This window comes from Atractosteus spatula, chromosome 7 (genome assembly GCF_055471065.1).
Source record: "Atractosteus spatula isolate fAtrSpa1 chromosome 7, fAtrSpa1.hap1, whole genome shotgun sequence".
Classification (NCBI taxonomy): domain Eukaryota; kingdom Metazoa; phylum Chordata; class Actinopteri; order Semionotiformes; family Lepisosteidae; genus Atractosteus; species Atractosteus spatula.
This window is the reverse complement of record NC_142712.1, coordinates 39,082,616-39,104,321: the sequence shown is the minus strand read 5'-3', so window position 1 is coordinate 39,104,321 and position 21,706 is coordinate 39,082,616. Positions and strand designations below refer to the sequence as shown.

The 21,706-nt window shown below is 43.8% G+C and overlaps 1 protein-coding gene across 1 annotated transcript; it reads left to right on the top strand.

Moving 5' to 3' along the window:
* The first annotated feature begins 711 nt into the window (after positions 1-711).
* Positions 712-3,670, top strand: btg2 (BTG anti-proliferation factor 2). The gene is made up of 2 exons (XM_088921448.1): positions 712-1,228; positions 1,746-3,670. The coding sequence occupies exons 1-2, from the start codon at positions 1,081-1,083 to the stop codon at positions 2,123-2,125; spliced, it is 528 nt and encodes a 175-aa protein (XP_088777574.1). The 5' UTR covers positions 712-1,080; the 3' UTR covers positions 2,126-3,670.
* Positions 3,671-21,706: the final 18,036 nt, after the last annotated feature.

Below are 21,706 nucleotides of genomic sequence, written 5' to 3'. Positions count from 1 at the left end.
ACTATTATTTTGCCAGGATAATTTAAAGAGCCCTTAGTATCAGTAGTATACTGTAAATATACTGAATATGCTTGTTTTCACTCGCGAGCAGGTTTTCAGGTTGTTTAAACAAAGTTATTTTGTTTTTAATACGCTTCATTATAATGTAGTGTAGCGTTGACGCCGAATTCATTCACGCTGGCTGTGCGACGTACTGATAACTCGATCTTGAAGGATGCTGTATTGTACAACAGGATTATTTCTTAGGTGAAATTTGGGACACTTAATAGAAAAAAATGAACTATTTTAACACGACTCCTCAAAATTAGATTTTACTGTGCTCAAATTGTAGACAACTATAGTTGAACGCAGGCTTTAGGGGGTGTTTCGGTTTAACGCCTCCCTATAAGGTTACGTTTCACGCAAAAAAGTAAACTTGCTTTGAAATCTAACACGAGAGAAAAAAAACCAAAACTTCCCAGTAGTGTCGTCACCAATCACGTTGATACGTTGACGTCAGTTTCTCCACTTGGCCAGCGGAAGCGTATTTGCATAATCCCGCCCCGCGACGCTTCAGGGCATTTTCCGTAGTTCCCACGCCCCCTCCAACTCTACGGGCCAATCAGATGTTCGACATTGGTAGGTGGGTCAAGTTCCGAGATTTTAATTGGTCGGCTACACACGCCTGTCACTGCACCCCTTAGTTTATGTCATTTCTTTGTGTTCCCCTTTCATAAATAGGCGAGGTAGCTGCGAAGAAATTAGTCTTTCAGGCTGTTGTCGTCGTTGCACTTACTATTACCCTGTTTTTATATGTACAGTCTTTCTTTTAGCTCATTAATTTCTTACGTCGGGGAGAAGAATGCACATTTGAACCAGCCAAAGAGAATACTGTTCTTTTTTAAAACTTCAAAACACGGCGGGAGGAAAAATCAGACACGGGTTCGCGTCAAAGGAAAGGCCCTTTTCGGAGGAAAAAAAATTCGTTTTCACGCACCATCGACACGGCAGCGTGGAGGAGTTAACGAGAAGAGAAGCGTCCTAGCCCCAGCAAGTTTCGAAAGCTCTTAACCCGTTTCCAAACGTGGGGCAGAATAACCCATGGATCACCGCTACAGCACCAAAGGCGACATGATCCCCGAGCTGTCTGCCGCCGCGGAGTTCGTCACGAGCCTGCTGAGGACCCGGGGCTTCCTTCACGAGCCGCGGCTGCAGGTCTTCAGCGCGTGCCTGCAGGAGGCGTTGGCAGGTGAGCGGTCCTGGTTTCAAAGGATTTGGGCAAGATCTCGTCATCGCCAAACGAGCGGGCGTCTGAACGGAGTTTTTGTGAGAGAGTGTCTTTGTTATCCCCAAGGGGCACCCTTGTGTGGGGCCATTTAGTGGCAGCGGTTTGTAAAAATAATGGTTCTGCTGAGTATTTCGGTTAAAAAGAAGACAATTTAAGATGCTTGGGTTGATTTAGACGTGCGTTCTGAGAGGCATTCAATTCGGGACCAGTTAGCCTTGCTTAAATGACTCCAGTTTTTCTCGAATTGGTCCTCGTTGTAGACGATGACGTTGTTTGGTCTACTGCTAGGTTACAAAGTTCCCCTATTTACAGTGCCTTTCTCAGATGTAAATATTTGCTTTCTTTCCTTGTGTGAGAAGTTTCATTTCTGCTCGCTCTTCGTGGGTAATCGGCGTCCATCTTCAGATCTGAATGCGAACTGTAGCCTCTGTCTGCGAGGCCGGTCCTGACGTGCGCGGCTCTGTTGTTCTTTCCCCAGAGCACTACAAACAGCACTGGTTCCCCGACCGGCCGCAGAAGGGCTCCGGCTACCGCTGCATCCGGATTAACCACGAGATGGATCCGATCATCAGCAAGGCAGCGGGCCGAATCGGACTGAGCAGCCAGCAGCTGTACCAGCTCCTGCCCCGGGAGCTCACCCTCTGGGTGGACCCGTACGAGGTGTCGTACCGCATCGGCGAGGACGGGTCCATCTGCGTGCTCTACGAGGCGCAGCCGCCGGCCTCCAGCCACTCTCCCGGCGGCGGCAGCGCCGGCGGCGGCGTCGGCCCTTACAACCCCCTGTTCACGTGCAAGAACCAGTACCTCATAGGGCGCACCAGCCCTCCCAAAAATTACCTGATGACCGTTTCCAGTTAATGTGCATTAGAGCGTCGTGCAGGAAAAAGACGGGCAATGCGTTTTTTCATAGGGAGGATTCAACCAGCGTTCACCCTGTAAGGAAGTGACTTTTTATTTTTCGTACGACTGGATATGTAAATCTTTGCCCCCAAATAGGCCTATTTCCAGTTACTGGGGCTCCGTTACCCCCCTCCCTGTAGGGGTTTAGCTTGAGCACCCGTTAAAAACAGCCCAGTGAAGAATAAATCAGGGGATTTTTTTGCATTAAGATGTAGCTTCTTAACAAAAAAATTAGTTGCCTTGGACGGGCCAGTCCATGAGCACTTTTTGCACTGCCAAGGCATTTCGTATTTGTATATTTGTGTCCTTTTTAAAATTAACTGCGCGAATCTTTTTCATGCTGAAGAAGCATTGTATTTTTTTATTTATCTACGTGATCTTGACACTGCGTAATATATCTGGGGGAGGGGGGGAGTAACATGTCTGTGCCCTCTTGAGGAGTCAAAAAAAGGTGCAATAAAGGATAAAAAAAAACTCCCACAACACAGCTGTTTGCGAACGTGGTTAACTCCAGCAGGTGTGTGTTTTTTACAGTTTTGTAGTGATCACTGTAACCACGTGGGCCTCGACGCCCCTTGACAGAAACCCTGACAGCGTGGCCTGTTTCTTTTTTTTTTGGAGAACCGGGATGTGATTGTAAAACAAAGAACCTTCAGTAATGCACTACTGGTTTCACATTTGGAACTGAACTTTTTGTTTTTGTAAATTGCACCCCCTTGTTTTACAGTCGTCGCGCCCACCTTTTTCGTTGTAATTTTCGAGTCGCATGTGGAGGGGTTACTGCCCTCGCTGTAGGTGCCCCCTGTTCGTTCCACGCAGCCTTAGAGCAAGCCAGTGTTGTGGGAGTTTGTGCTCCTCAAGAGAGGTTAAGAGAAAAGCTTTTCCTGCTGTTTTCTTCCGTGCAATAGGACCCCAGTTACACAAAGAGCCGCTCTCCGCGCTTGAGGGCGATCGGCACTGAACAGCTTTATTTGTTCTCTTATTTTTGTCCTGGGTGAAAACCGTCAAGGGTTCCTTCCTAACAGTTCTTGTGCTGTGAACCTGAAACCTGTTGGGAAGGACGGTGGTTTGTCTGGAAAGAGCCCGGTTTTAGACTGGGGTGGGGGGGAGGGTGGGGTGGGCTGCTGGGGGGGTCACGTCTATGGATATTGTGTCCAGTGGCCACTGAACTTCCTTTCGGAATCTCCATTGCCTGTTGGAATAAGCTGTGAGACAGGAGGCCGTTGTAAATTTGTTAGCGCCAAACTGACACGTTGTATCCTAATGCTGGAGTGTAATTACGTTCTTAATTGTTTTTCTTTTTGATGGGGCTGTTGACCAGCTGATGTTTACCAGTTTCTATTTTTTGGGGGGATTGGGGTTGAGGGGCTGTAGACTTTCTAAGCTGCAAGAGGAGATGTATTCCATGTACATTTTTTTATAGATTGTGTACATAGATAAATGTACAGTTTTGTACTCTACACAAAGTCATTTTAAGGAAATAAATTTTTACAAATTTGAAAATTACCCAGAGTCTTTGGAATTATTATTCCGTGCCATTTCTAAACGTCTGACCAAGTGATTGTTGAAACTGATATACAGATGCAAAAAACCCCAAACGCATCCTGTTATGTTAATTTCCCTCAAAAGCCAACCTGGAACTATATCGATCTGTTAAAAGGAAGACCAGTGAAGGAAATACCTCTAGGAAATGGAGCTGTTTTGCTTGGATGACGGATTGCTTTGGGGAAGCACAGTTTGAGAAGAATCAGTTCTGTCCTGTAGTTATCAAATGCTACTTTAATTTTTTTTCCCCCTCAAAGATTGAATTGGAATAGGCCCCAGTTGGATTTGTTTTGGACAACACTGACACTGCAGCGTTTTTTTGAGGATGGCAGTTGTTTCCCTTAATGATATTGAGGGCATGCTGTACTGGATTCTCTCTGTGGATCCTTAAGTGCACCTGAAAACAATAACCCCGATCGTCCACATCCTTGTGCGTCTTAGTCTTCCACCCGGTCGTATCTTACCTTGTAATCTAATAAGCCTGTTTTCTTCCCCCTCTTAAGGAATTTTGTTTCTGCACTCTTATGGGAAATAATATTAAGCCCCTTGTTTTAAAACGTACTGGGATCCTTCATTATTGCACTGGAAAACGTTTGAGAGTGGAAATGGGGTTCATGTTTTCTCTGGTGGACCACCAAGATCTTCCTAAACTCTTGCCTTGGTGCTCTCTGGCACAGACCTGACCTACTTTGGCCCAAACTGAAAATAAAGGCTGTAGGTTACCCAGATCTGGGTGCAGCATCACACAAGCTGTCCAGGGTAAGGTAAGCAAGAAAAAAAAGCCCCAAGTTCAGTCACTCATCCTAGCAGAAGAGAGGCTATTTTTTTTTTAGGCCAGACTGACACTTCGCAGCCACGAAGCAGAAAGACAGTTTTTTTTCTTTTACTCCTCAGTTTGAAAAAGCCACAGTGTGTGCTCACAAAAGGACTTGATTGTTTTGTCTTTTGTGGTTAAACCTTTTGTATTGGAAAGTCCCATCGTAATCTTTGGCAAGCTAGTGCAGCTGGTATGCTTCTTGCTACCTCAGTTTTCCGACAAGGCCGCTTGGCTTTAAAGGCAGGTAGGGTGTCTTTAACTTTTAGTAGTACGCTTATCAGTCCTTACCACAGCTTAACGCCGCTTTTCTTTGTGATAAACCAGCTGAAACCTTTGTACGCCATAGACCACACCCGGTGTGCAAAAACAGGACTTTCAATGTAGTGTTGTGACAAAGGGAGAAGTTTAGGGCCTTTATGTTTTAATTGGATGGCTGTAGGTTTGAGTTCCTGAGCAGCTGCTACTGTTTCTCACGAGCAAGGTGCCATATCCCCAGTTGCTCCAGTCAACTGTAGGATTGGGTGCCAGTATTGCTGGGGGGTAACCCTGTAATGGACAACTGTCCCATGTAGGGGTCACCCTCTCAGTCTAATAGCACAGAAGCCAGGATAAGCTTCAGTCTGAAGAGCCTGCAGGCTGGAGTACAGCCAGACTACCATGAGAGAGAGTTGCCCCTAAGACCCAAGAGTAACTCATGTCACACATTCTGCAGTGTCGGACATTGTTTATGCCATTGTCTTCGCTTCAAGGCCCCAGCCCTGTGTGTGTGTGACATTGTGTTTTGTTTTCAGTAATGCTTTCTCCAGTTCACCACCCAGAGCCTTCAGAGAGCCTTAAAATAAAACCGGAGAACAGGCAATGCCAAGGGCTGGGTTTCCTTTCCCGTCTCCTACAGAAACCCTGTCGGAGGAAGCAGATGGAGCCCTCGTTCTGATTGCTGACAGATATTCGGGTCTCTATCCACCCACCACGGACAGTGCAGCTCTGATTATTACAATAGCAGAGACACGCTAGTACCAGGATTCTGAAACAAGTTTAATTCACTGGCATGTAATACAGTGGGTAGTTGTTAAGGTGTACTTGCTTCTTAGTGGACTGATTTCCCAGGACTAGGGTGTCCAAAGGTCTTTAAGATGTACTCAGTTGTCAGTGAAAATGTTTATGTCCACAAGCTTACAGCTGTCTTAATGAGTCAGTCGTGCCATGCCATATCTTTAATTATAACATCTTACAGCTTAATCACTTGAAAGGTTTAATGAGCATTCAAAACTAATCTTGATTCCTGGGAAATTAAGTGTTATTTGGAAAGGGTAATAGACTTGATAACAGGCCTTGGAAGTTCAGGGACTTGCCATTATAGCAAAGGGTGTCACTGAATGTTCCACTCTGGATGGGCTAGTTTGTGAAAAGGCGTTCTTTTGTTCATCGTATCACTTCAAAGGCGTTCGGTTTTAACATAGTTTTCTTAAACTAGTAGAAAATCAAGCTGTGGTCTGCCCCCATGCAGTCCCAGTTTTCTGAAATGCTCTTATTACTCTTCATCTGAAATGCAAATGCTTTTACATGAGCTTTTTTTAAAAAAACAAAACAAAACTTTCCTCTCCTGCAACATCTCTCATATCACCTCTGTCCATGTCGAGTGGAACACATAGCTTAGAGCGGTATTCATGCCACAGCTAAAGTGTTTCTTCAAAGTGTGGTGAAAGGGCTTTTCTGGCTTCTTGTAAACATTAAGTCTGAATCTGGCAGATTAATGCAGAGGGTTGGACTGTGGCTTTTTTGGTGGCACACAGGTGTTCCTGGCAATGAGTGTTCTTCTGCATCTCTTGTGATGTGATGCTTTACAAAAGCTCAAGCTGCGACAGGTGCTGGAGCCTGTGCTGTCGTCCCACATCTTCTGCAGGCTTTGTGGCAGGATATTGACACATGGGGCTTAACCCGTGCACTTCACAGCCCTGTGCACAGCCCCTGTGTGGGCCCAGGTGGGCCTGGCACAGCCAGCCTTCGCTCTCTGTCACTCGAGTCACACAGATGGTTTCTCACCCTGCGTGTTTGCACACATGTTAAAACGAGCGAGGTGATGTCAAGGCGGATTTCAGACGGAGAATGCTTCCTGTGTGTAATATGTCTCATTAGAGAGCACTTGCTGTGCAGCAACAGCTCTTTTCTCAACTTCCCACCCCCTGAGAACTGGGCAGGTGTGGTCGGACCGCTCCTGTCATAATCTCACAATGACCATGTTGCAGTCAAGAAAAACTGCAAGCCAGTGCCGTCAGACCAGACAGGGTCTGCCTCCAAGCACCTGGAGGTAATATTTAAGTCCAATAATTATCACCCCTTGCCACTCTGTAAATATGGCTGGGTTACCTGTCATCTGTAGATAGCATTTGACAGCAGCAGACTCTTAACCGCACAACAGGTGACAAATCGTACCTGTGGATCGACTGAGACTTCACTCTGTTATTACGTTAGAGCAAAAAGTGGAGCTGATGAAACCATTCGGGACTGGTCTGAGAAGAGACCATTCTGTCACAGTTTCACAGGATGGTCCCTGGCTGGGACTAGCAGCCCCTGCAGACCCTTTCTGAAACCCAGCTGGACACTGCAGTGCAGAGCATCCTGTACAGCACAGGCCATAGGCAGTTTAACAATGGAGAGCAACAGGAATCACGAGGTAGACCTTGGAACGTGCGATTTTGTTCGCTAATAGACTCTCGAAAGGAAAAACACTGGACAGCATGTTGTGATTAGCACTATTGTTGTTACTGTTTGGACTGGGTTTGGGAGTTTGGGGCCATCTTTTGTCTCTTTCTGTAAAATAAACATGTTGTTATGGGAAAGTTCCACCCTTTCAAAAGCTGGCTGTGGCGTAAACAGATGGAGGAGCTGCAGAGGCACAAGGAAATGATGGCAGAGTCAGGGGGAGGTGTTTAGAGGTGCGGGAACGCATGGAAAAAATAAATGCAGTGAAAATGTGAGAAAACCTTGACGTCAATATAGTACAAAAGTATCAGTAACCAAAGAAGATGGAATAAAAATAGTAAGTAGGCATTTTTGTATCAGACCAAAGTGACCACTGTCTTACTTTGACACCAGGTCAGGCCCAGTACATGGGTGGGGCAGCTGAAGACATGACACCTTGCAAGTGGTGCTTTACAGGCAGTAGCATGATGCGGCTTCTCCTTGGCGCCTGAGGAGGAGGCCTCAGCAGACCTGAATCCAGTAGGTCACTCAGGAGACGATCAAGTCCAGTTCCCAGCTCTTGGACCTTACCCTAGCGCATCCAGCTCAGCGCAATCTGAACAGCAGGAGAGCATTCCAGGGATGAAGTTCTTTTTTCCATCCTCGTTGTGAGTGCTACTTCCCTTGGAATCACGTCCCATCCCTAGCACATAACTGTAGCTGAAGCTCATCACAGCCATTTTTAGGCTATTCCTGTTCCTCCCTGAGTTTGTGTAATTTGTGGGTTTGGCTGTGCAACTGTGTGCTGATAGCCGTGTTTTTCCAGTTGTTAGTGGTCTGGAATGTGCTTGGTGACCTGAAGTTTGTCAAGACGTGAAGCAGGGCCCCTCATTAGCAGTCTGTTTTCTTAAAGCCACACCTTAAACAGTCCCTTCTATTGGGGGAAAGTGAATCTCAGGCTGGCCAGGGGACTGTTTTCACAGGCTCCCAGATAATGTCCTTGCACTCACCACAGTACAAGATGAGTTCTTTGCACATTTCAATTTGAAGGCTTGCGATGTTTTCCAGTGAGCTGTGGCAGTGCCTGCACTTCTGTTAATTTATCTAGTGCAAAACTCTTATGTCCTGACAAGTCAATGTTATAAGACAAGACCTAACAGCCAACCAAATTTGCTATTGTCATTTTCTTGTGATGCTGGCAGAAACTTGTTCTGCGCAATAGAATTTGCTTTTCTTGTTTTGGAGAGTTAGGCAGTTTGCTGGTTTTCATGCCAGCAGAGATCTTTCGAAAATTCATGTTATCTATCTTGTGGGTTAATAATTCAACACGAATGCAATATTTCTGCTATTGTTTGTGTGTGCTTATGACGGTTCTGAACTTTGATATCACAGGATTGTGGTCATTACTGCAATGGTACTGGAATGGTTTATATTATTTATTTACTATCACATAAGAGTGAGAGACATTGTTTATAAGCATATTTTTTACATGTGCACACATATACAGTAAATATTTATTTTTGAAACCTTAGATCTGGTTATTATTGCTATTATTTTGTTATATAGTTATATATATATAGTAATGGTAGATTTAGTTCTATCTTCTATACAGTAGAATTTCAATTGGGCAAGATAATATTCATACTAATTAATTAATATTCCTACACTTAATCAGTTGTGATTTCATGCCTATATAGAAATTCTTAAAAAAGAAAATGGAAAAAGATGTGATAAGATATAGCAATAAATCATCCTTAATTTTGTATTAATGCATTGTAGTGTATCCTTGTCTTCCAGAAACCGTTAATGCTCTCACTAAAATAACTGCGATTACATTTGATTTTAAATTCTCTCTTTAAAAACGTAAACCTTAAATCCAGATCTGTTTTAAGTGGCACTCATACTGTATATGATATGACATGCATCAGCAGTAATGCCATTTTTTTTTGTCTGCGTCCTCGAGCAGATTATTACTAAACACCCGACTGAACGTCTAATTCTTGAGCATTTGTCTTGATTTTTGTGTCTGTCCTTGCTTTGGTGTGGCCATAAAGAGGGGAAAATTGCAGGGCTTTATCCCATGAGCGTATTGGAGCCAGATAGCAGCTGCATTTATCTTCTGAGCAGCCTATAACCATTTCGCAATGGGAGCAAATATCAGCCTGACTCACAAGTGACTGCAGGGTGTGTCCAGACCCACAGGGTTGTAAATTGCCAACTTGTCCTTTGTTATGTCCTATCAGAGCACCCAGCCTGTTATTAGAGTTGCCAGAGTTTAGTAGGATCAGCAGAACAGACCACAAGGGCTCCTTGCCAAATAGTAACTGACAGATGTATTTGTGCAGCAGACTAGGTATGAGATTCAGAGATAAAAACTCAAAAGTGCACCAAGTTTTGCAGATCCTGTGAAACTTCACACTGATCTTCATGGAATCTGAGGTGGCTGACCATAATCATCGGAACTGGCACTCCCTGCAGGCTGAACAATAACATTGTCTTGCTCCGATTTCCAAAGTATAGGTGTGACAAGGAGGGCGTGGACATTGCAAATCTTAAAAAGTGTTCATTCTTTCAGTAAGGCCCCCTCGTCAGTGTTCTCTATACTAAACCATGAGAAGAGATGAAAACACAGTGAAATCGCAATGAATATGTGGTGAAGCTTGGAGAGAAATAGAAAGGCTTGATGTGAACCATGTGAAACTGAAAGCATAGCAAAAACCTGCAAGGTATAGGCATACGTAAACCACAGGGGAAAATGCAAAACACCATGGAAATTTTATGTGGTAGTAATGCTCTTCCTATGTTGACCTTTTTCTCCAGAAAGTTAAACTGTGAACTCCCCCTTCTTCTCCATTTGGATCAATGCTGCTCGTTATACTGATGATCTTGTTTTTTTTAAACCTTGTTTTTATTAAGATGTTTCTCTCACACAGCTTCCCGAGAAATGATGGGCTGCTTATCTGGAACTACTTGATCTATCTCCAAAAGTGACGTCTGGCACCGGTTTGGTGAGGTGTCTTCACGCAAATGTAAGAATGTGGAATTTAGTTCACCATGCATTGCCTTACGTGCTGAACTCCAGCGTGGACTTAGCTTAGGAATAAAATCCAAAATGCATAACTACTGTATGTCCCTAAAGCTTGTGGAACCCATAACATAATATACAAATAAAGTCTCTTTACATGGTTCTGCCTTCATGCCATAATTCATATCTATCTAAAACAAGAGTTAGCTCATATCCATTCCTTTAATTTATATCTGTCTTCTTTGGACATGTCTGTTTCACAGCGTAATAAGCACAAAACCATGAGATCTTCTTCGCATTAAGACAAGCCGCCACTGACAGCTGTTTTGTCCTTACTGCTCATCATTGTGGTATGGTTGTTTCTCCTTTCTAGCATTCTGAAACAGTCATGGGGACTAATTAACTTTCATATCTTCCATAGTTGCTGCCTGTCTACAAAATGCCCTAGGATGCTTTTGCTTTTTAGCTAAGACAATGCAGCCTAACACTTGCATTAAGCGCCTCCTTTTCTTCGCCTATTTCGTGCCCCCGAAACTCTGCTCATAAAAATTAAAGAAGCAGACCGAAACATTTCTCCCTCCTCCCTGCTGATCAGGCAACAGGCTGTGTGTGTGGAAAGAAAGGAGCTGCCTGGATCAACACGTGACCAAAACAATTGGCGCTGGCTCCATGGGTTTTATGTGAGTGGGCATCTGGTGTTTTCAAGGAAGAAGACAATAAAATCCCCCCTCCTCCTCTTCCCCTCTCTCTCAGCCCCACTGCCATCTGTGCTACCACACTCAATACCCCCCCCCCCCCCCATCACCACCAACCAGCAAAAGAAGGAAGATGAAAGACTGTTTCAATAAGAGGGAGAGCTCTTTCCCCCAGCCCCTGTCGAAACGAGTGAAAAACCTCGGGTTCTGTCATTAAAATCTTCACAACTTGCCACCGAGCAGCGTGTGCAAAAGACGCGCAGCGCTCTCCAAACTGTGTCGAGACAAAGGGAGAAAGGAGATTAGTTCGAAATAAGGATTCGGCGAATCACTGGGTGGGGGGGTGAAACCCAGTCCATTCTGAAAGCAGTCGCTTGAGGTGGGTGGAGGGGGGCATCTGGAAATCAGGCAAGACCCAATGCAGAGGTATTCAGTTTCCTGGTGTGTTTGTCTTCATTTAAACCAGACAAGGGTTGAACAGGAGTAAAGGAAAACTGCAGCACCAAGCACTGGCGGGGCTGTAAACGTACATGCCAGGGATGCATTGGAATTCTAAGTGAATTGAATCATTTCAGAACCTTTGTTGGATTAGAGGTTAGACTAGTCAACAATAAGAGCTACTGGACACACCTGGGAAGAGGAACACAGATGCTGGCCATGCAGGCCCTAGCTGTCATGGGAGTGGACCAGCATGTAGACAAACAGCAGGTTTTGTTTGGTTTATCAGACCTGTTAAACCCCTTACAGTTTACAGCACAATAAACGGCAGTCTGAGTGTGAAAAATTTTCCCAGCTTCATTTGAAAGGCAGTTGGTCTTTGGACTATGAGGCAACCTTCATCACACAAACAACAAGGCCTACACCCATAGGTTTTTACTTATTTAACCAGATAAGCACTCAGAACAATTTCTCATTTACCAACATTACTGTGCTGTGAAATAGTTCCCTCAAGGATACAACAGCCACATCCTCAGCCAAGCTTCAAACCCACAGCCTTCCAGTCTGGAGTCCAGGAACCTGACCACTACTCCCCATGTTGGTGTTGTCTAAAATAAAGTAGCAAAAACATATTACAGCACCAAAGCTAAATAACATATAGCAATATTTTTCTAGCTTACAATTAAAGGTGGCTGGTTACTCAGGAAGGTGGTGGGGGAGCGCCGTTGTGTATTGAAGGCCAGAACAGGCCGAAAGGGAATTCTGGGAAGCAGTGAGTACCTGCAGACAAGGTGAAGGGGGAGCTGAGTGAGACTGAGATCAGGCAACAGCTGAGTGAAACTGAGACTTAAAATTATTTTTGCCATACAGCAATCATTGGAATTTGGTTTTGGTACAGCAAGAGAACACAGATGAAGCAGCCATACAACACATGCAATATTAGTATTAAAAAATGAATACAAACTGAAATGAAGAGAGAAGCAAAACACAACCACAAATCACGTCCATACATAAACATTAACCTTACATTTGGCAAACAGATTTGTAGAAGAGAAGCTGATGGGAGGCTAAATATCTGAAGGGGGGGGGGGTTCAAAGCTCATAATGTAGTGGGAATCACGAGCTAAGGTGAGCATGGCACAACTGGGATATGTGACAGACAGAAAGCACAGGCTGGGGGAAAACACACATATTTGCTTCAGCTCTGCTCCATTAATCTGGATGGGGGCAGGGGTATTGTTAAAGTCATTATTGTCTGTGTCTACCTCCTCCCCCACCCTATTAATTACCATGAGTCCTCTACCTTGCCCTCCCCCAGTGCCAGGCTCAGCACAGATACCCCTGTTATTGTGCTACAAGTGGTTGAGTTGTCATTATTGAGGAGCTGATAAGATTGTTTGCCAGGTGTCTGTAAATCTTTTTTTAGAGTTTACTCACTGTTTATTCGCAGTGAATTTGGCTGGGTTACCCTTGGGCACAGAAGGAGCCAGACAGAGGGTCTGTATTTGTTCTCTGTGCACTTATTACAGTTCTCCATTTTAAACTAGAATCTGTCATCCCAAAAAAGGCCCTTTTTATGGACCACTCTTGGGGTTGTTTAACTGTCCAAAAATGCCTGGGGCCACTAGAAAATGTATGACTGGGAAATAAGTAATAATTATTAACCCTATTATTATAATTATTGTGGAGGGCCGATATGTGATTTTCTACACTACAAAGTTTTCTCTTTTTATTTTTAGTTATGGGGATGTTGTGTATCCATGCTAGCTAAGTGAATCTAAGGATTTATTAGAACAACACACCCATTAAGGGGGTTGGATTGAAAATCTTTCAACCCTGTCTACATCATTTAACTGTTAATTTTTTGCTGGTTATGAGCCAAGGTATAAAACACAGTGACGCTCTGTCCTCAGTTTCTGACAGCGTCTTACACGTTGGTCTAAAACACAGTTTCAGTGTTCAAAGACAGAACTAAAAATAACTGGATGGATGGCCACTCACGTTGCTGTTTTGCTTTGTTTTTCTAAACCTGAAGTGATAAAATATATCTATGGACCTCTGACATTGAGAGTGTGGTCAACATTTGAGTTGACTTCCAGTTCTGAAACTGTTTTACATTTCTAAGATTTTCTGTTTTCTTCTACACCCCTCAGTGCACTAAGGTAAATATATTGTGATGTCTTGACAACATAGCATTGAATCTACCATTCAGACCTATCCACTTCCAAATAGAAAGAATGCAAATTCAACTGAAAAAATGTTCTTTAGCACTGAAAATACGAAGAAAAGATGTCACGTGGTCTGTGTTTTCCTCCTCTGGCTCACTTGTTGAATTTGTTAATGGGTCTTGTGTTATTTTCTGGCACTGTTTCCTCTAAGATTGCTATCTGCCGCAATAACGAAGTATCCCTTAAGCTATATCACCTGGAAAGACTGGTCCAGGCTGGCTGTTGGAAAATGTACAGAGAATTTGCTGTAAAGCAAACTGCTTAAAAGTAAACAAACACCAGAAGAAAAAAAAACTTGTCAAACCTGAAACAAAGAGTGTTTTCTGAAGTTCGCGAATGCAGTGCAATATTGTTTTCACTTTTTTTAAAGTATTTGGAATAGTTTGAAGGTATAATAGAGGGACTGAAGAAAGAGAAATTAGAGGACTGTCTTGCACTGAAGCAAAAGACTTTGAATGACATCCTGATAACTGGACTGTATAAGAGCAAAACCATGAATTAAAAGAGGATTTAGATAGTATACTCTATTAAAATAGAAAAATCTACAACATCTTGTTTGATTCTGAAAAATCGTTAGCTCCTCTCTTTCCTTTTATTCTGGTAACAGTTCACCAACATTGCTAAAGGACTTCATCCAGCAGTCTTTTGTTTTTACCCTTTTAAACTGTAAAGGAACAAGTAAAGGTTTATTCCACGCTGAAAAGAGAAGAAAGAAAACACAACTTTTTGGCTGTGGAGCCTTCTTCGGGTGTAAGCTGCAAAATAGCTGCAAAAAGCTGCAAAAAAAACTGCACATAACTGCAAAATAATTCTAGCCAAAAGACTAGAAGGTCAAATGCCTTCACTGTAGTACCTGAGGCTGATTTTATTAAATGTTAGATTTCGTCTGGACAGTATTTTGGTTTACCACGGGACATCCACCCAAAAAAAGCTTTTAGAGCACCTTTTTTTGTCCAATAAAATTTAGTTCTGATGAATCCTTCACCAATATAATGACATGTTGTTTCTGTGAGTGCCTTTCTGCCTCATACTGAGTTCACCCTCCAATTATCCCTGATTAAAGCGGTTGGAGAACTTTGAAACAAACTAGCTGAACTTTGACCCTGGCAGCTGCTGCAGGGCTGCCTCCAAACTTTGTTTATTCACGTTGTTCTCGCTTCTGATTGGTTGCTGTCTGTATCCAGTCTGTATCCAGGCAGGTTTTCTGCTCTCCAGCAAAAGTTTCCCAAAAGTTCAGGTCTACCAAGGCCGCAGTACATGCCAGATATCCAGGCCATCTGAAACTGGTTAAAAAGTGTAATTAAAAGAAAATGCTGCACAACCACTGTGGAACCAATTCATTCTTTTCAAATGCATGTCCGGACCAGGTTGAGCATGAGTCTGCTCCAAGCACCAGAAGAAACATGATTTTATCTGTAAATAGGATTTTAAAGAATTTGCTACAGTGGCATGGTTTTGTTTAAAAGAAAAAAGTCAATATCTGTCATTTTTAATTGCAGGCAAATAACTGTGGTCTCCATATTACATTGCTCTATGAGGAACATTCAGGTGATAAATGAAGTCTGGACAAGTTATTGGTGGAGAAATACACCCGTATGTTCTACGTCTATATTTCCTTGTAATTATTTTCTCATTTTTTAAATCTCCACTGGCCAGGAGTAACAGGGGATTTTACAAAGTATCACAGATAAAGTATGAGACAAAACCCAGGCAGTGCGCTGTCTTCACTAATTCCCCAAACAAAATAACTCGGCAAGCTCTCTCCCTCTTGGCTTGAACACTGTAGTACTCTGAGAAAATGGAATAATCTGCAGGAAAGAGTGCGTACGTGCCAGCCGACTGTCTCCCAGATTGCTTCTTTCAGAGGCTTGGCCCGGGCTTGGCTCGGGTTCGGCCCTGTCTTGGCAGGCGTCCTGCGTCACCTTGGCTGGGCTCGGCCCGGACTTGCCAGGGCAAGCTCCTCTAATCACCACAGCTCCCCCGAGGCGCCTTCCACTGGGCTCTGTCAGCCAACTTCTCCCGTCCTCAGACAGGCAGACAACAGTTGGGCCCTGAAGACAGATCTCCTTGTTGCCATTTGGCTAATCCTGCTTGCTTCAGCAGCACATATACTAAAATTGGCTAATCCTTTCCTCCAACTGTATTCTTATTTAACAAGACCCCACTTCTGTGCGAGGCTCAAGACACCACAGCAAACCCCAAAACTTTGCTGATGACACAATCCTGCCCTCAACACCTGTAAGATGTTCTTTAGTATTTATTTGCCATAATTGTATCTTGATTACACTGGGATTAAATCATGCTTTCACCACAGTACACCACTGTAAGATTTCTAAAGCAATCACAATCAAACAGTATGACGTAAGATGGGGCAGGAGCTTTGTTAACATATTTGTTAGGTTTATTTCAAGCAAAGATATTTGAAAAACAAAAAAAACACCTCCTTTCTGACTTACAGGTGGTAGTTTTGCTTGTAAAAAATTGTCTACGGATCTTAATTTGTTTCTGCAAATAGATTTTGACTACACGCGTGTGAGAAGGACAGCTTTCATAGTCATCTGTGAGACAAAACTGTGACCTGCTGTCCCTTTTTTTTGCAGCAGGAAACCAAAATGTACCAGTTTGTTGGGGAGCAGAATTACAGTTTAACACAACTAAGGTTTAGGAAGCTTAGAGGACAGTTGTTTGAAATGTCTGACGCCTGGGCCTTGTCTACTGCTTCAGCCTGGTTTGTTCTTCATGAACAGCCATTTGAAAGGACGTGTGAAGGCAGGCAGCCCCAGTGGTGCATTTATTGATTTATATGTGGCTTAAATTACAAAGAAAGGCCTCCTTTTCATTTCACCCACTGTTTATAGCTTCACAGCCCCTGTCACGCAGGAACTCACATGGTCTGGCGCAAGACTTTGATTTCAAAGAGCAGGGACAAATAAAAAGATTAAAAAAAAATAAATTAAGCATTAAAAAAGAGAGAGAAGAAAAGAAGCTATGCTTTACGCTCATTGGCTGGCTCTGCCTGTTGCTGTAGAGAGTCGTGACTTTTTGAGACCAAAAGGGCTCGACTCCCACTTACTTCCTGTGTAACGAATAGCGTAGCGACGCTGCCTCTCGCGGCCTGCCGCTGTCTCCGGGCAGAAAAGGCGCACAGCTGCTCTGTAATCAACACCAGCCACTCCTGGTGCAGCTGAGGGGGTGTAAAAAGGGTGATTTGTTACATCTCATTCATACCTTGAAACTAAGTGGGTGAATGGATGCTTACAGATACATGGGTGGCTAAACTGCCTGTTTTTTAAAAAAGCAGGAGCCTGCAAGTATCTGTTTCCACCAGCTGTACTTCAGGGTTAGGCCCAGGGTTGGGTTACATTAAGGGTCACGGCTGGGACTGTGAGTAGATTCCTCAGGAGCCACAGCTGATCCTGTAGAGACTGAACGTGTGTTTATATCATAAACTGAACGTCGGGCGTAACTTCAAACATACCAAGGGAAGAGAGCAGAAGAAAAGAAACAGAACTAAAACCCTGTTGCACCAACCTCTCTTCAAAAGAGGTGTCTTCTTCAGCTTCAGAGGACTTTTTTTTAAAAGGTTTGAGTTGACTAAAGGCGCTGGCTGTTTTATTTTTTTTCCCACAAGTTTTTAAATAGCCAGAAATGAAGCCTGTGTAAAGCTCTGAAAATAAACGACTGAGGTGGCTGCGAGATGAGTGTGGGAGGTGTGCATGTAGAAGGGCTTTGTCGTGGTTGTTTACCAAACGTTTTTTACCCCCCCCCCCTCCTTCTCGGAATACAGTGGCTTCAACAAAGTTCCCATTGTATCTTTTCATTCTGCTGGGATGGCAGACAGGGATTCCTGCTCTGACAGCTGCCTGGGTGCCTGGAATCTGGATTACCTTCCCTCAACACTGTGCAGCCTGACCAGGGGAGGGGGGAGGAGACCCAGGCATTAAAGCATGAAAATCCCCCTGCTCCTTCTCTCTGCCCTCCCAATTCTCTTTCTCTCTTTCAACAAACCACAGCTTTGTGACAAAACAAGAGGCCTTTCGCTCGATACCAAAACAGACAGCAGCTGTTTCCACTGAAAATAAAAAAAACTATCGCGCATTAACCCCTGCTCGCTTGGCAGCTTTTTAACTCCCATTCGTCCTGAGGCCTCTCTCTTTTCCTTTTTTCCTTCGAATAAAAAATAAGAATAACAATGAAAAATGAGCGCAGTGATGAAATTGACTCGCCCAAGATAAACAGGCTTTCTTCCCCCTTTGTGACAGTTGGTACACTTGTTTTTTCCTCCCCTTCTTCTTCCTCGGCTGTGGCTGAAGAAACAAGCGACCGACTTCCCACCGCCTCGCTCTGGGAGTTCTTGAGTCACAAAAGGGCAGCCATCATGTCCTGCGAAGAAAATAACCAGAGACGCACGAAAGGAAAAGGAAAGACAGAAACATTTTGCAAAAAAAAAATTCTTCAGTGTTTGTGTCACTGGCACAGAGTGATTTCACAAATGAATCACTGGGCTGGGCCGGACACTAAGGTGCGTAAGGTCCAGAATGCACCTCAGGCTCACTGAGCGGTGGATGAGCCTGCAGGGGATCAGCACCGAGGGGCATATTTACATACAGGTGTTGGAAAATGACAAGAGTTTTTACTGAGCCTTAAGTCTGGTCCCACCCAGGCCCTCCATCAGCACAATCTCATAGACTGTTACTTAGTCACTCATTGCAGGAGGCAAGATAGGGCAGGAGATTAGATTGGATGGCACAGAGGGCTCGGATTTCAGTAAGAGAGCAGGTCTGTACTCAATCTAAAGCTGCAAATGAGTGGAGAGCATGTGGCCCATCTAGCCCATTGGTAGCTAATTGATCCAAGGATCTCATCCAGCCATTTCTTGAAGGAATCCAGGGTAGCAGTTTTAAAAAATGTGGCTAGGTAGCTTGTTCCAGACTCCCACACTGTAAAGAAGTGCCTCCTGTTCTCGGGTTTAAACACTCTTCCACTTAGTTTCCTCTTCCTTGCCCTCTGGTTCATGGTTCAATGTTCAGACCGGAAAAAAAAAAAACTCCACTGGGTTGACAGGCTGAGCAAAAAACCCTTTAGAAAGGCAGCAGTTTATAAATACAAACATGCTGCTGTCTGCTCATGTACAGATGCAAATGCTTTCTCTTTGCAAGGCGATATCATTTGCTCATTAGGCAAGTATTTGCCAATTGACCTTTAAGGAAGTTACTCATATACAGAGAGGTGGTTTTTGTGGAGGCTTGATCAAAGCCAATCTGAATAAAAAATACTGACTGAGTGCAAAAAAAAAGTATGATTAAGAAATCAAACATGTACTTTTGGACCTGAGGGTAGGGCAGTGGCTGCTATTATACATGTGAGTGTGCAGGAAATTCTCAGAAGTATTAGAAGTGTGGAAGGACAGCACTAGCACCAGGGCACAGGCAAACTGCAGTGGAGCAGCATGGCTCCCTTGTTTGCTTTGTCCATGTCGCTTCAATTTCTGTTGCTTTTCTCCTGACTTGAGATTTACTGGCTTGAGGTGGCTTCCTGAATAAAACCCAAGACCCCTTTTGGTCAGGTGTCTTTATTTTTTTAACAGTTCAACGGTGCGAATCAGCTTAGTGGCACTGGAGTTGGTTGTGCTGGAATGGGTGGGGAGTCCTTTCTCAGAAATATAATGTGTAACTTGGCTTTGGATGGGTAGCGACGGATTCATCACCCATATAAACTACACTAACCATACCAGTGCTGGGAGATGAAGGGAAAAAAAGGCAGACAATGTGATCTCTGCCTAACTGGAGTGAGGATGGGTTATCGTGTGGTCAGAGATTGCATACCGTTGTGTGGACATATGCAAGCTGGAGGTCAGTTTTATATAGTGAGGAGATGCTAGGGTCTCTGATAGCAGGAAGCTCTGTTTTCCTCTCATTCCCTTTGCCAAACAGCAGTGTCTGTTGAGCTGTTTTGGAACAGAGGAATTTGCCAATTGTAATCTGTAATTCTTCACGGTCCTCTAGCGCTGAGTGGGGTGATGTTTTGGTGGTTAGTGGAATGCTTGGAAATGCCGATGTATTTTTAAACCATCAGCTGTGCCAGAGAGCAAGACAGCTGCACCTGAGACTTTAAAGGATTTTTACCAATCTTCCCTCCTTTAAAAGCATTTTAACCCGTTGGCAGTCATTTAAAACGGGGAGGAACTCGTTTAAGAATGAGTTCATTGCAAGTTAATATTCCCTGATTTCAACTTATTTCAATCGGTGTACGTGTCGATGCCAGCGCTGAAAACGGGAGTAGGGTGACCAGATGCTATCAGCATTGTTTACAGGATGGCTGCTCGTTTTTCCAGATCCATTAAGATGGTCATTTTAGTTTAGTAATAGCTAAAAACAAAAACATGAACACTTTGCAGCTCTCATAGCTCAGGATTGACCAGAGCCCCCTCTTGACCTGTGTGAACAAATCTCTGAAAACTGACAAGAAGTTTAAATCTGACTCAGGCCCGTATAAAACAATGGTTTAAGTCAAGGGACAGCCGATTCCTGTCCTTGAGGCCTTCAAGGTCTTCCGTGAACAAACTGTTTGTTTTGGATAAGAAGTCTAATGTTGTAGATTAAACTTCTAGGTCAACTATTGCTTTAGGTCTTTATCAGCTGCTAACTGGAAAACCTGCTGGCCTCTGTCCCTGGAGGTTTGGATCTACCCACCCAGGTTACCTACAGTGGTGGCTTGACTGAAAACCCGGAGTTCTTCAGGGCTGGGACTGGGAGCTCCTGAGGTTGAGGTGAACAGTGAGGCAACAGAGAGGTGTCAGCTCTGTCGATGACAGATTCTTGTGGTAGGATCGTAGCTGGAGTGGAGGAGGTTGATAACAGAGGCATGTTTCTTATTGAGATAAAAATCTAAGAAATGGCTGTCTTATGCATTGGGCTCAACAGCCTGTTAAACCAGCCAGCTCCTCAAAGGTTAGTTTGACATACCCTTTCTAATACTAACAATAACAATATCAGACAAGTACATGTACATAGCAGGGTGACAGTCATCTTATGCAATAGATGTGACTATGACATAAATCTGGGTTATTTCTCTACAGAAAGCAAACAAACTGGCAATATCCCCCCCTTTTCAGAATTTGACGGTAAAGGAAGTCTTCATTGCACACCGCAATTTCATCTCCGTACATCTGCCCAATACTTCCTCATTTTCCTTTCTTCTCTTGCTGCTGCTGGTGGTGGTGGTGATGGAGGGGGGTGGTATGCCTGTCTGCAAGGCAGCCAATCAGTGCTTTGTTGCTGGGGCAGGAATGGTCACATGACCACCACGTGGGTGGAGTTTCCATTTGTTGTGAGTTTCAGAGAACCTGATTACCCAAACGTAGTGTCCCAGTGACTGCAAGAAGCACCACCAAAAAACAGCAGACGTGAAGATGCTAGACTATGTTTTACAAGCAGGCACGCTTTCCTAAGAGCTATTGACACGATTCAATGCCTTCAGCCACCCTACATCCAAGATCATTCATGTTAACTTTAGCACATCAGTGTTTGGTTTATACTTCACTTGTTGTGAAGAAGTAGTTATCAGAATGAATACACAAGTGCCCATGCACTGAGCTTTTGTTCCTTGTGATAAAGGAGTCACCATAAAAGGCAGTGCAGTAGCCTAGTGTACGTGACTAGCCTAAGAAAAGAGATGAACACAGAACATGTCAGTAATGATGAAAAACAAACCTCTCGACCTCTGGCACAACTGAAACATTGAGCACAACCCTGAGAGCCTGCTCTAGCACTTAGAAACACAGTAACAGGAAATACAAAAGCCTTCTAAATAGTGCGTGGGTGTGAGGAGAAATGAGGTTTCATATTTCATACCTTGACTAAACTTTATTTTGTCTGTTTATACGTAAGACATTTTAGATTAGCACTGCTTAAGCATGTAACATGAGCACGGTACTGAAAATCTAACAAGTACAATTTCAAGAAACTTACAAGCCACCTTACCTCAGGTATATTAAGGCCACATGCTCTGTGCCCTTTTCCTATTCTGTAGCTTTTGTTTCAGATGAGAGTTTTGTTTCAAAAGCTTACATGGTTACTAGCTCTGTGTTCAAAACACCTAAGGGGATGA